We start from the raw sequence: 14945 nt of genomic DNA on the forward strand, positions 1-14945 counted from the left end.
AGTTATTATCATCGTTTATAGCAACTGGGTGCTATGTGCTAGAATCTTCAAAGGCAAAAGGGTGACTATTAATATCTCAACAATTACAGTGAATGCTGCACTAAACTACAAAGTTCTATACGGAGGCTCCGCCTCAAGGTCCAACCCTTTACCCTTTTGTATACCAATTTGACAGAAAATTATATGGTACCCCTTTTTTATCCCTTAAATTGAAAAAAAGGTACCCCTTTCAATATTCTCACAACTGGCCCCTTTTACGAATAAATGGCCATAAAAGGAAGTTTTCTTGTCATTTTCGTGTAGCACCTAATAAATGAAATGATACAGCCATAAGGTGCATCTGTCCAAAATATTTTAATTAAAGGTTATTTAAAATATCTACCAGTAAATGACAGACTTCCCTACCCTTTCATATACCTCAACTTATGAAATCCCTACCCATTTATATACCTGAAGTCTGAACATGATACCCCTTTCTGGCAGGCAGAGCCTCCCTGTATAGGCCATTATAGAGAGTAACCTCTCTTTCCCCATGCCCCCCCCCCCCCCCAGAGTAAATCGCTCTTACATACTCTTAGTATGTGACACTTCAATTAAGATTTGTGAAACTTGCCTTGCCATTGTGAAACAAAACTGTAATTGACAGCAGTTGAACAGTACACTATCATGTGTAATGCCACATGATTTTGAATTACAATTTTCACATGTAAAAATATGGTACAACAAACATACATCATTTAATGTACTGTATTTATACTGAAAATAATTTCTACCATAGTCATCCACCTTTTGCTCACAAGTGTAACAAGTCTAATAATTTATTGTTAGATAGTTGGAGTTCTGTTGACTCTAACAGACTCTTATTGGTTGATTTATGGTCATGTGGCAAATTCTAAAATGTCACCTGGCAGGCCACAACTTAAGCAATATTGTCACCTCGTCTCCCACTAACTAGAGGTTATTGTGACTTCGGTCAGGGTCCAATCCAGGATTTTCTTAGGAGGGGGTGCACCAGTCAGTTATGCCACTCCTTAATGGTGAGGTAAACAAATTTTTAAAGCAAATATGCAGCAGAAGGCTTCATCTCAGGGGGTGCACATGCCCTACCCCCTGCCCCTAGATCTGCCCATGGGGGGAATTCTTCTTGCCTTATTACTTTACGCATAAAACTCCATCTATATAACAGAACAATAACTGTTCCTTTGTTCCAGCTGATTTTGTTTTCCCTCTAATCTCTCTGTTTCCCCAGACTTCCCCTCAGGAAACATCAAAGATTCCTGGGAAAACAAAACTAACCATTCGCCTTGAGACCAGTAATCGTAAGTGTAATATATTTAAGGCTGGATACCGTGCAGTAACTAAAACTTAATATTTAGTTCCACTGTCACAGCCTGCCTGCCAACAATTTTATCATTAGGTTACTATCACTAGTAAATAAATACTGTTTGTCATGCTAAAATAATGTAATTTTTATTAAACTGGATAAATCTATCCACCACTTTCACTCCCAAAATTGTATAGAAGTAGAGATGAATAAATTTGCCAAACGGCACAAAAAATTGCACTATTAAAACCTGAATATTTGGTCAATTTGTATGAAATTCAACCACCAAAAAGATCTTTGAGCTCCTCATACTGGAGGCATAAATCATACTCCCCCCACCCCATATACCAGAACTTGATTAACCACCCCTTTTTGCCAGTTACACTTTTACAGTCAAGTGAATATCTGGCAAAAAAGTGCACACCAAGAGCTGCAAATTAAACTATAGTTCAGGGATGTACCCAATACATACAAGGAACAAGGTGTTTTTGAATGTTTTTCTTTCCCTTTTGGACACTAGTCAATTTCCAATCTGTGACATCCTGTGGTGATTTTGACATACCCCAAACAATAAATTTCACTACATTTCTTTTGGTCGGGTCCACAGCTGTGACCATGTCAGAAAAATACAGTATTCCTACTGGGGCTTAAAGGATTAAATGTGCATTTAGAGTTCTGAATATTACCAAGAATGTGTGAGCTCATTAATTTTAAGCTCTTGCCACCCAGAAATTTTGCACTTTTGAAAAGCCAATTTCTCCATGAATATTTCAACCAAAGAGCCCAAACATTTACCAACTATTAAATTTCACTGGCTCTTTATGTGTTTGGAGTCAATTTGTATTTACTATGCTGGCTTCTCTATGTAAAGATGTATGTTAATGAGGAAAAATGTAAACAATGACATCAGCAAAAATCACTCTCAAGAAAGAAAAATGCCAAGATGTGAAAAAAAGCAGTTAAAAAAAAGCTAACGACTAAAATAAAATTCCCTGGAATGACCACTTTGTATTAAATCCAAGTATTAAATAAAGTATGTCTATTAATACTTCTCTCCCAAAACTCTTGTTCAAGAAAGTGGCAGTCTCCCCTAGCAAATTTTGGAATATTACATTAGCTGCTTTCTGTTACACAAATGTAATGTTACTTCAAAGAATTCACAGATATCTAACAATATTTAAGCCTTAAAAAGTTCAAAGTAACATTCGCTGAATGCAATGTACAATCAAATCATCCATAAGTGGAAACCCTTGGCAACAGAAATATTCCATGACGTGATGTGTCCATGTGCAAGAGGTTAAGATGGATTCTGCTCAAAGTTCGTGCAATAAGTGCAAAAATTATTTACTAGAAATCTACTTATAGCATGGTACATTTTTGAATACTATTTACAACATCTCACTGTAATTCATTTCTCTAGGTGACCCCGTGATTAAATCCCCAAGCATTCTTGAGAAATTTAATGCCAAACCTTTTAAGAATGCTTAAGGCATGTGTTATTGCACTGTTTTCAACTCACGTGAAATGTCCGTTTTAATAGAAATATGGATAACTACAAGTTCAATTTTCTCTCGCAGGGTCAGCTTGAGAGCTAAGGTCTCGATAAGATCTTCCTACCTTTATTCAAAACATTACCATGTCATGAGGTTTTTTTGGTAACTTAATTTTTGCCATTATTGCTCGAATGTTCTGCAGAATCATCTAAAACATTAACTGCACTCACTGTCTGGGCCACATATAAACAGTGTCCAGGTGTCCATAACAGACGTTCTAGTGTACCCTGTTTTGTGAAAGTACTTAATTTGATTTATCTTATTTCCTGGTAATTTTTTTTCTTTTTGTCAAACAAAGCTTCTATCTCCTCTAAGGTTTTACCCTTTGTCTCTGGCATAAGAAGGAAAACAAAAATGAATCCCACAAAACAAAATCCGGCATAAAACCAATAGACTCCTTGAATAGAGAGAGTATCTGCCATGGAGTCATATGTTTTGGTCACAACAAAGGCCAGTGTCCAATTAACCAGAGTTGCAAAGCTGCTGGCTGGACCGCGTGCTCTCAGAGGAAATATTTCTGACATGACAAGCCATGGGATTGGTCCCCACGCAAGAGCAAATATGAGGTTGAACAGAACAATACACAAGATAGACAGCCATGAAATTGTTTTGGCTGGCACAGAATGACTTATGGAACCCAGCAGGGAAACTGTGTCGCTGGTTGAACCCCCATCTGTTGGTGGTGGGATGTAGATTTCAAAATAAACACCAAGCGCTAAAAGAGACACGCACATCCCGAGTGCTGTGGTCCACAGCAGAATCCGTCGTCCTGCCTTGTCCATGAGCAAACAGGCCAGACCTGTTCCAACAAACTGAACCAAGCCCACTGCAATGGAGACAAGTTTTCCATCTGAAAAGCCGGCAATGGCAAAGATGTGTGCAGCATTAAAGAGCACTGCATTAATTCCACAAAACTGTTGGACAACCATTAAACCAGAGCTAATTATCAGGGGTTTTGCTATTACTGGTGACAACACTTCACGCAACTGAAGTTTTTCATGGCGATCTGTAAGAAAATCAATTAAAAGTAGCTACAATAAGCACTTTCAATTTTTTTTTTTGTCAAAGAAAATATAAATAGTACATGTACCACTACTCTCTCCTGGCTGGACCTATGGCACATGTAGGTTATATACATTGTATAATTATATGAGATACTTCCTTCATCCTACCCCAAAATTTCAGTCCTGAGACAGCCATCTGGCAAAGTTTGGAAAGATTTGAATATATCCAAAAAGCCAATTTTTTAAAGACTAATATGAAGCTAAAGTCAGGGTTCGTACGGGTCCTGGAAAACCTGGAAAGTCCTGGAATTTTATTGTGGCATTTTCCAGGACTGGAAAGTCCTGGAAAAGGGCTACTGGTCCTGGAAAGTTCTGGAAATCTCTTAAACTCAAGTAAAAAAAAAAAATGAAATGTATGGCAGACAGTAAGGAGAATTAACATTAAGATCTTGGGAGTGAAAGGGTTAATGTGAATTTTAGAGTCCTGGAAAAATCAATCTGAGTCCTGGAAAAGTCCTGGAAATGTCCTGGAAATTTGCTTCTGAAAAAGGGTACGAACCCTGTGAAGTGGAATTTCCGGAGGGACCAATCAATCGATCAATCTATCAGTCAATCAATCAAATACTCTTTAGTGGTTGGTTAATTATTTTCACTTCAATGGCAAAATGAAAAGGTCACGATATATAGATAAGCTTTGACAATCAAGGCTCAACTCCTAAGATCATTACACACTCACAGTGATGCTCACATTGACCATGATAAGACTGATCTGACAAACGAAATAAAAAGGAGGGCAACACACTAACTTCTCTCAAACTTTGATGAGGAATTTACAAATTATTAAGATTTTCCATGGACCTAGCTTGTGAGCAGGCTTGCATTGGAGCTTAAGCATGAGCTGCAAAGCTGCAACTCGTGCATGACTTAAAGGTAAGCCTGCTTGCACGCTACCATAGACCGGACAGTAAATTCTCTGGTCTTTGAAAAAAAACTTCTCTGAACAACCAATGGGTTTGTGAACAATGATGGAAAATTTGCCTTACCAAGAGTTGCCTCGATGGCAAAGCACTCTTCTTCGATGTCAGCATCAGGGCCTCTTAACCAAAGCAGGGCTCTCAATGCTTCACTTCGTCTGTTCTTTCCTAATGACCAACGAGGTGTCTCTGGCATAGTAAACATCAGAATGAGAAGCAATGCTGGGGAAACCCCACCAATAAATGCCAACCATCTCCACTTGCACAGGACACCCATTACATAGGCAAATAAAAGGCCAACTGTCACTGCCAGTTGATTAACGGAACCTAGCATACCACGCATTCGTGCTGCGACAATCTCTGCTATGTAGACCTACAAAAAAGATAGTTTATTTACCAAATTATGAAGTCTGGGTATCTATACCTGTAGAGAGAATGACATGCAGTTTTCAGTCCAAAAACTGCCTTCTGATGATCTGCACAAACCATACATAACACTCTAGCAGCAAGTCTTATACAGTCTGTCAAACTGTAAGGATCATAAACTTAAGTTGCTTTTCCAGTAGACATGCAAGTTCTACAGTTGATCTGGAGAATTCTATACAGTGTACAATCTATGTTGGTTCTTTTGAATCTTGAGCACTTTCAAGAACTGTTGCACGAACTTTTTGACCTGGAGTTTTGTGATTGAACCAGAAGTTGCTTGCATTTCAAAGGTCCAGGAATGAACTCTGATGGCATATACTCAGGATTGTCACAAAGTTCTAAAGTAGTTAGCTTTAACTGTCAATGTAGGTGGCTCATTTTGCCATCTTTGTCTAAATAACCTGGCCACGAGGCCAGCCAAGATATATAAGGTGGTGATTTTTGCTGGCGGATGGCTACCTTTCACAACCCTGTATAACAATTACAATTTTCTCTGTCATCAATTTCATAATTACAACTACAGAAAAATTACTCCCAACACCTCCTGGTTACCATGTCATTTATCACAATGGCCAGGGGGGAGGGGTGGGTACTCCCTATAATAGTCTATATAGGGAGGCTCTGCTTGAAAGGGGTAGCTTTTCCAGGCCTCAGGTATATAAAAGGGTAGGGATTTCACTAGTTGAGGTATATGAGAGGGTATTTCGAACAGATGCACCTTATGGCTGTATCATTTCATTTATTAGGCAATGCATGAAAATGACGAGAAGATTTCCTTTTTTGGGGATTTATTCACAGTACAGGCCAGTTATAAAAGTGTGTGAAATGTGCACCTTTTTTTTTCAACTAAAGGTATGCGAAAGGGACACCTCTCCTGTCAAAATGGTATACAACAGGATAAGGGGTCGGACCTCGGGGCAGGGCATAGAACTTTGTAGAGCAGCCCCCCTGGGCACAATGGCCAGTTCCCTAGATGCAAGACACAACTGCAGAGAATCCCGGCACTTGCATTCAATGTTCTCAATTTTGGAGCGTGTTTGATGGATTACAACTACCATCATGATCCCCTATAGGTGCAGCTCAAAACATAGAGAACTCAAGGCATTGCTCTATATTCAGTAAAGACTTACCGGAACAGCAAGTGACATAATGCCGCAAGCTAATCCTGTTATGATACGGCCAGCGTAAAGCATGGTATGGTTCTGTGCATAGCTGATGAGTAACCATCCCAGCTCAAAGGGTACAACACAAAACATTATGGTGCCTTTTCTGCCAAACCTGTCAATTGCCCATCCACCAACTGGACTTCCAAAAACAGCACCCACAGTGACCAAGGACTACAGATAAATTGATGATAATAATATTAAAGGTTAGCTCTAGAGAGTCAAGATATCTTGAGCATTGTTTAGGTAGTAGCTAAGCATGGGGCCATTAAATTTCTGTCAGTTTTAGTTCAATTACCTTCCTTTAAACATTTTGGGTTTTTGAGACCTTCCTTCCCCTTGGAATTTCTAATAACACTCCTTGAGGTGGGTATGCATATGTTCTAGAACCATATAATATATTAAGTAGTTTGCTTGTACTATTTTGTAAGTGAAAGATCTTTGTAGGTAAGTAGCAATTTTGAATGACTAGCTACAATCATGGACAAAAGTCTTGGGACAAATTTGCACTTTTGGCACTTTTGCGTACACGCCAGGCGTGAATACAACTTCACCTGCCTAACCTCGTCCCCCACCCCCATACAATGTTGAAAACTAGTACGTGCAATTTCAGCTGATTTTCAACATTGTGTTGCGGGGGAGGGGGGACAGCAACCTGTTTATAAAGGATATAGCAGCGTTTTCTTCATACTTCAGTTCTAAAACACAGATAATCCATTACATTACATAAGTGTCCCAAGGACTTTTGTCCATGATTGTCTGATTTTCACGTCTCGTGGAAATATGCACAATCAGGATGTTTTTTTAACCCTAAATGCATTTAGAACCTGAGAATGTGAACATCTGAGATGAGAAAGGCATTTCTAAGAACTTTTCCACAGCTTTTCCGTATTTTTAAGTGGTTTTGGACCGATCAGGAAGGGTGTTGATCTCAAACAATCTAGAAACTTTTGTATGTGATGGCAGTGATAACGGCGTCGCTTGATTTGGATACATAACGAATTGTTTACATTATGATGTACAGTTTTGCAGATACTTCAAGTACTTAAACGACAAATTTGGTATTTAATTCAATCTTAGTGATCACCTTAACAGTTGTTACAGCGCGTTTAAGTATACTGAGGCGCTATGCTCTTTGTAGTGACGTCACCGTTTATTGGTCATCGCACAGTACTCAGTGGCGAAGAAAAACAGTGTTTCGTCAATGTTAAGTATCAACTAAGTAAGAAAACCAGCGAAACTACTTTTCAACACGAGATTTATGGTACTGTTTCGAAATTACTTCACAAAAGTCACGTCACAGCACGCTGGCAGTAAATACAACGGTACTCACTTGATTCAGTATGGAAGAATTGACTTTAAACAATTCTTAACAAATGGAAAGTGAGTACTGTGCTTGCAGAGCTCAAAATTAAGTTTTTACTAGCTATAAAGGTGTAGAAAGATCGATTACCAAACACATTTCACTTCAACATGTCTTAAATGTGAGCTTTTGGATATAAGTAGGTACATTTTAAGGTTTTAAAGTGAGTACTGTTGCTGAGAACTGTTGAGTTATGCAAATAACGAGTGTCCACAACACTAAAAAAATGTCACACAATATTGTTTCATAAATAACTAAAGGAAATGACTTCCACTGGTGGGAAACAACTTGCTAATATTTGGTTCGGTACCCTTTCGACCAAATTATAGTTTACAATGCCCGCTCACTGCATGTTTCATATTCATGATACAGATGACTTCGAGATTTGACATTTCTGAGCGACTTCCCAGTGTGAAAACCTTCCGTTTTCCTTCAAAAAAAAAAAAAGACTTTTACTCGCTGTTCACCAGAAATTCTTGTCATATGCACAATAATCTATAATGCCTTATGCTCGTTGCTACCTTGAGCATTAACCATGTGTGTCCTTTCAAATACCGCACGCGTGAGTATGAGATAGAACAAATTCCGATTTATGCCACGCGTTTGCGTTGGGAAAAATTGAAAAGAAAAAAAAATGAGCTTAAATAAACCACATAATAGCCCAAAAATAATCTTTGTATTACGATCTATTCACAGAGTCAAGAGAAAACACATTTAGACTGTGGAAAACCGCTGAAAAGTGACATTTTATTTCTGAACTGAAATTCAGACAATCATGGACAAAAGTCTTGGAACAAATTTGCACTTTTGGCGCTTTTGCATACACGCCAGGCGCGAATACAACTTCACCTACCTAACCTCGCCCCCACCCCCCATACAATGTTGAAAACTAGTACGTGCAATTTCAGCTGATTTTCAACATTGTGTTGGGGGGGAGGGGGGACAGCAACCCGTTTATAAAGGATATAGCAGTGTTTTCTTCATACTTCAGTTCTAAAACACAGATGATCCGTTACATTACATAAGTGTCCCAAGGACTTTTGCCTTCGATTGTAGGTCAATACTTGAAACTAGGCCGGAGGGATGGAATGGTAGATGTAAATTCCAGACTTTGTGAGACTACAAGACCCTTGCAAGATTAAAAATCTGACACCAACACTTGTTACAATGTTACTGTAAAGGAGTCTCAGCTGAACCTTTAGAAGTAAAAAGTCCTTGAAGTTTCCGCTTATTGCAGGTTTTGTGCAACAAAACGGCTTAATATTGGTGTCCGCATCCACTTAACAGAGGTGTCTGCTGAATGCAGCTTTATTTTACCATAAATGTGGGAAGAAAATTTAGGGAGTCAAGCTGGTGTCCAATTAACAGAGGGTGTCCGCTTAATATGGGGTGCGCTTAATACAGGTTTCACTGTACAGTGCTTGCCAAATAGCACCTGTGGCTATCTCATGCACCCCATCCCCCTAATAATATAAACCCCTATTAAAAATCCTGGCTATCAGCCTGTGGATAATAGAATGATTAATGTGGAAGAAAAATCTGCATGGACAGAAGGAAAAATCAGCAATATAAGGATCTGTTATATAAATAAATAAAAACCCTTGTTTGATGCAAAACCCAGTGAGAGTTTAATGACAAGATTTAAATTAAACCTTTCTATCAGACATACAATCAGTACAAGTAAAGGTACTGCTAATACCGTGGCAAGGATAATGGAAAACATTTAACTAGCTTACGGATGGTATGGTATCGGGAGAGTACAAAATATGGACCCCCTCCGTGGACCAGGTCCATGAACCAGGTCCATCAAAATATAGACTGGGTCCATGGACCCCCTCTTTTTACTACCCCATATAAACAAAGACCGCTGGCATGCTTGATTGCTGGCTCATGTTTCCATGTGACTTTACCTACGCTTTCTTGCGCATCAAACATGGCCGACGTGGACGAGAGTAAGCAATGCTCTTTTTATTATGATTCCTTTGAGTTTCCTTGTAGGTTTTTTTTATCTTATACAGTTTTGATGTTTCTTTTTTCTATTTTACACGTAGATGAATACTAAAGAAATGCTATTAAAATGTGACTTTATGAAAAATTGCAAAGTTCAAAATTAATTAAATATTAAATTGAAATATTATTGTGAATTCATTTTTTTTTTTCAATTTACTTATTTTTATTTATTTTATTATTGTTTCAACTTTATTTGCCACTCAAATCTTATTTACATCACTTAAGAAGAATATAGCAGATATTAAGTAGCAAGAAGATCTATAGTATTTTTAGGAATAGTGAACACAGGGGGTCCATGAAAGGGGGTCCAAGGATCCGGTCCATATTTTGATGGACCCAGTCCATGAACAGGACCAAGGGTCTATGTTTTGTACTCTCCCGTATGGTGTCATGATCTCTCCGAACTTTTATCTTTTCATAATCATAAAATTTTAATTACGCAAAACCCAACCACCGATACCGTTATAAAGAAACTATCTACCGTATTCATTACGACGTTTACAGTGTAAGACGTTCCCTAAGCATGTAATTTTGCGGACTGAAGACTAAACGAGTATCCGCGCGCGAATTCTGTAATCGAAAAGCGCGCTCATCACAAAACTTTCATACGCGGACTAGAACATGATGAACAGAACAAACTTACCGAAAACCAGGAACCCTGAGCACTGGTTAAACGAACGGCAGAAGATGCATTGGCCTTTTCTAAATCCTCTAAAGCAGAAGATGAATATCCAAGGCAGTACCCGAAGCTAAGCGGGCCGAGAGCAGCGATGAAAGTGGCAAGAATTGTTCTTCCTATTCTGTCCTTTCCTGCCATTCCTTCAGATTGAACGGAACTCGAAGGATTGTATTCGCTGTCTAACTCGGAAACAACCATTTTGATCAACTGTAAGATGCTTCAAAGCTACACGATTTACCGCAAAACCTACAGGTTTGCGAAATAAAACTCATTTTCCTGCCATCGTCACGTGAGAAGGCGAGGCGATCGCGAACCAACCTCGAGCCATGGTGACGTAATGACGTCACCTCACAGATGTTGCAAATAATTTTCTCAGGCCTCGTGCACCGGAGAATTTTCCCTCCGACAAACGCATCAAATTATTTCCGTCCACCCTTCCCGAAAGAAGACAATCGTAGAGATGCCTTCTCCAATTTTTTCTTTCGGGGAAGGCGGCCGCGCCGCGAGTGACACAGGCTCGCCGCCATGTTGGCTCAGGAAAAGTGGGCGGGAAAGGGGTGGACACGCCAAGTTTCTCCCCAAGCCTCTTCCGCGTTTGAGTCCAAGATGGCACTCAACCTCTCTACTTTTGGAGCTAAACTGAGATGGAACAGACCTCTCCAGATCACTGATGTTTTATTTGGAATCAAAGATGTTTTACAGTTTGGGCCGCCGCTTGGCAAATTACGGCACCTTAAAAAGCATATTAATTTTCTGTAGTATCCCCTTTAAACTAAGGGGCGTGTTTAAAATTATAACACGAAATGGCGACTTGACAAAATGACACTGTCGGTAGTCTTAAGTCTAAATATCACTGACCCGACAGCGGTTAGCTCTCAATTGAAGTTTAAGGATTAACCCAGGTTACTGAGACACTCGTATCCCACATTGACTCTTAGCCATAGTGGCATTTTGTCATTTCGCCATTTCGCGTTTAAAAACGCCCAAAACTAGGCAAAGCACCTCCATCAGATGAATGTACTGCTTTGAAATAAAAACAAATTAGAAAAACTTTCTAGAGCATTGATCTATCACAAGATAAAACACTATAAACTTTGATATGTCATTGCAAAAAGTGGGAACACTGACTCCCACCTTTCTCACCGAGATAACTTAGACTTCCCAGCTATTTAATGGAGCTCAGTCACGGTATTTTGAGTAATTTTGGCCACGTCTAAAATTAGCTTTAATTGAAGGAAACCTGACAATAATAGTTTACTTCGATACCTTTAAGAGTTACTAATAAACCATAAAGGAACAAGGATGATCCAGGATGGAGAAGATTGTCACGGATTACTAACGATGAACTTGAAAAATGTAGGCTAAACTTTTCAAGATGCGTACTGAACCGAGATGTTCCTTCAGTAGAAACAGTGCCATCCTAGATGAGGGGTCTGTAATAATATACATTCGACTGTAGCTTGCTTCGTGAAAGTATTCAATAAATAAGGTATTTAAAAACAATTCAACAATTTTCACTTAATTTCCTGATAGCCTTTACCTTTGTCAAACATAGCTTCTATCTCCTCTAAGGTTTTCCCCTTTGTCTCTGGCATAAGGAAGAAAACAAAAATGAATCCCATTAAACAGAACCCGGCATAAAACCAATAGACGCCTTGATTGGTGAGCGTAGCCACCATGGACTTAAATGTCATGGTAACAATAAAAGCCATTGTCCAATTGGTCAGAGTTGCAAAGCTGCTCGCTGGGCCACGTGCTCGCAGGGGAAATATTTCTGACATGACAAGCCATGGGACTGGTCCCCACGCGATGGCAAACATGAGGTTGAACAGAACAATACACAAGATGGACAGCCAGGAAATTGTTTTGGCTGGGACAGAATGACTTATGGAACCCAGCTGGGAGACCGTGTCACTAGCCAAGCTTTCATCCGTTGGTGGTGGTGTTGTTGTTGGAGGGATGTAGATTTCGAAATAAACACCAAGCGCCACAAGAGACACGCACATCCCAAGTGCTGTGGTCAGTAGCAGGATCCGACGTCCCGCCTTGTCCATAAGCAAACAGGCCAGACCTGTACCCACAAACTGAACCAAGCCCACTGCAATGGTGGCAAGTTTTCCGTTTGAGAAGCCTGCCGTTCCGAAGATGGATGCAGCATTAAAGAGCACTGCATTGATTCCGCAAAATTGTTGGACAACCATTAAACCAGTGCTAATTATCAGGGGTTTTGCTATCACTGGTGATAACAAATCACGCAGTTGAAGGCGCTCATGACTCTCTGTCAAAAAATAATTAAAACTAATTAATTACTACGATGATTTTTTCTTTATCAAAGAAAATACAAATCGCTCAACCATGATAGTCTCTTTACAGCTTAAGTCCGGTTATCACTAAAACAAAAGCACAACTGAGCAAATTATAAACCTAGTGAGGACGGCCAAAACACAAGCTTTAAAAGTACGTAGACGTGCGCAGAATGGATGGTTGCCCTATTTTCAGTTCCATACCACCTCAAAACAGCAAAACAAGATGGCGGACTTACGGCCATGCTTATGCTTACAGAAGCGCATTCCTACTTGACATAAGCATAATCAAAGCACAAGAGGAGCAAAAACGTTTGGGTCTGCTTGTACTTGTGCTTATGCCTTTGTTGTTTGTGTCCTCACTACCGTTATGCTTATGTTTGTGCTTGGGCTTACGGTCGTAGTGAAAACCAAGCTAAAAAGACAGGAAACTACCGGTTTGTTTTGGTTCATGATCAAACTATAAATTAACTCTCTTTGCTTCACCATCATTACGTCAACTGCCTGTGTAGGTTCTGTGTTTCTATTGAATGACAAAAGTATGGCTTAAAAGAGCTCAGATTAGCCTAAATATCACTGATCGAATCAACGTTGGTAAGCTCTCAAATATAATTGTAAGGGTTAACCCTTACACACATGTCACCAAAACCTGTAGCCACAGGCTTCCCAAGCTCAAAATACGTGATGTATGTGATAGCTTGTGTATATACAAAATTGCATGGGAAAATCACCGATCGTAAAAAAAAAAATTGTGTAAATAACTATCTCATTTGAAATAGAGTTTTCCTACCTCAAATGTGTCGCGTTCTTGTCTCTTGCGCCGATTTTAAAGCCACTCTCACGCCGTTTAGTCTTTTTGAAGGAGAAACAACGGTTTTCAATAACTTCAATAAACGGCTTCAGAATGGCTTTAAAATCGGCACAAGAGACAGGTACGCGACACATTTTAGGAAGGAAAACTTTATTTCAAATGAGATAGTTATTTACACATCTATTTTACGAGTGGTGATTTTCACATGAAATTCTCTATATACAAAAGCTGTCGCATACACCAGGTATTTTGAGCTTAGGAAGCCTGTGTTGCAGCAAGCTCAAAATAATACTCCTTGACTTTTCTCAGACTTTGACAGGAAATGCGTAAATTTCCTTGGACCAGACAATAAATTTTATTATCTTGAAAAAAAAACCCCTTCCTGTAAACCTTGTGTTAGGGTGATCAACAACCCGGGGTAGGGGGCTCCTATATCAAAAGCACGGGGGTGCTCGTCATACCTTTTAGGGTTAAAAAAGCGGTTTTGTTACCTCGATCTTAGGGTGTTCAGCCTCAAAAGGTCCACAGCGGGAGCTTTTGCCGTACCTTTTACGGTATTGAGCCGAAAAAAATATGACAGGAGATAATGTGTTGTTTTAGAATTGATACCTCTCGGGGGCTAAAAAAAATTCCAAGCCACGCCCACAAAACAGGATCTTGGTATCTCTTAGGGGTTCTTTCCAAAATTTCCGACGAGCGCTCCTGTCCTTTTTATATAAGATTTCCCCCCGGGCAAGAACCCTGGTGGAAGATTGGACTCACCAAACGTTTCCTCGATTGCCGCGCATTCTTCTTCGATGTCAGCATCAGGGCCTCTTAACCAAAGCAGGGCACACAATGCTTCACTTCTCCTGTTCTTTCCAAGGTACCAGCGAGGTGTCTCTGGCATGGGGCACATCAGGAAGAGAAGTAATGCTGAAGGAATTGCTCCTACAAATGCCACCCACCTCCACCTGCACAGGACACCCATTACGTATGCCAATAAAATGCCGACTGTCACTGCTAGTTGGAAAACAGAACCTAATGCACCACGAATCCGTGCAGATACAGTCTCAGCAACGTAAACCTAAGAACAGGTGCGACACATGAGTTAAATGTCAGGGTTATTTGTATCGCTTAGGTCGTGCTCTATTGGGATCAACTCTTTCTGGTTAGTTGGGTTGGTTGGATTTTATCGTGTTCTTTCTACATCATTTTGAAGTCCTTTGTAATATTGATTAGAAAAGATCTTTTTTAGCACGGGTATACTTAGTAATAATATTACTACTTTACCATTCTCAGTTTTCTGGTAACCGTCTGTACCATTATTAGTTCACCTTAGAATGATACATGCTG

General features: G+C 39.6%; 3 protein-coding genes across 4 annotated transcripts in view; all 3 read right to left on the reverse strand.

Annotated features, from left to right (window-relative positions):
• The window catches only part of LOC145494513 (uncharacterized), a 94461-nt gene that overhangs the window by 34071 nt on the left and 45445 nt on the right, over positions 1-14945 (reverse strand). The gene's annotated exons all lie outside the window — the stretch shown is intronic.
• Positions 5-10804, reverse strand: LOC145495770 (solute carrier family 2, facilitated glucose transporter member 8-like). The gene is made up of 4 exons (XM_081475357.1): positions 10461-10804; positions 6412-6618; positions 4925-5228; positions 5-3883 (listed from the first exon to the last, which is right to left on the reverse strand). Exons 1-4 carry the CDS (start codon positions 10692-10694, stop codon positions 3132-3134), a joined length of 1497 nt encoding a protein of 498 aa, XP_081331483.1. The 5' UTR covers positions 10695-10804; the 3' UTR covers positions 5-3131.
• The window catches only part of LOC145495769 (solute carrier family 2, facilitated glucose transporter member 8-like), a 7229-nt gene continuing 3222 nt past the window's right edge, over positions 10939-14945 (reverse strand). Inside the window, exons 3-4 of the mRNA XM_081475356.1 lie at positions 14373-14676; positions 10939-12774 (exon numbers count right to left, since the gene is read on the reverse strand). Of these exons, the coding sequence (XP_081331482.1) occupies positions 12011-12774; positions 14373-14676 (1068 nt within the window). The 3' untranslated portion in view covers positions 10939-12010. The remainder of the gene's footprint in view (positions 12775-14372; positions 14677-14945) is intronic.

Source organism: Orbicella franksi, chromosome 8 (genome assembly GCF_964199315.1).
Source record: "Orbicella franksi chromosome 8, jaOrbFran1.1, whole genome shotgun sequence".
Taxonomy (NCBI): Eukaryota; Metazoa; Cnidaria; class Anthozoa; order Scleractinia; family Merulinidae; genus Orbicella; species Orbicella franksi.

What these genes read in the sequence shown, in the direction of transcription:
- LOC145495770 (XM_081475357.1), bottom strand. Translation starts at nt 10,694, where the DNA reads ATGGTTGTTTCCGAGTTAGACAGCGAATACAATCCTTCGAGTTCCGTT. An exon ending in TTATGTCACTTGCTGTTCCG is followed by an intron (nt 5,229 to 6,411) that starts GTAAGTCTTTAC and finishes TCTTTTTTGTAG; the next exon opens with GTCTACATAGCAGAGATTGT. An exon ending in TGCCATCGAGGCAACTCTTG is followed by an intron (nt 3,884 to 4,924) that starts GTAAGGCAAATT and finishes ATTTTCTTACAG; the next exon opens with ATCGCCATGAAAAACTTCAG.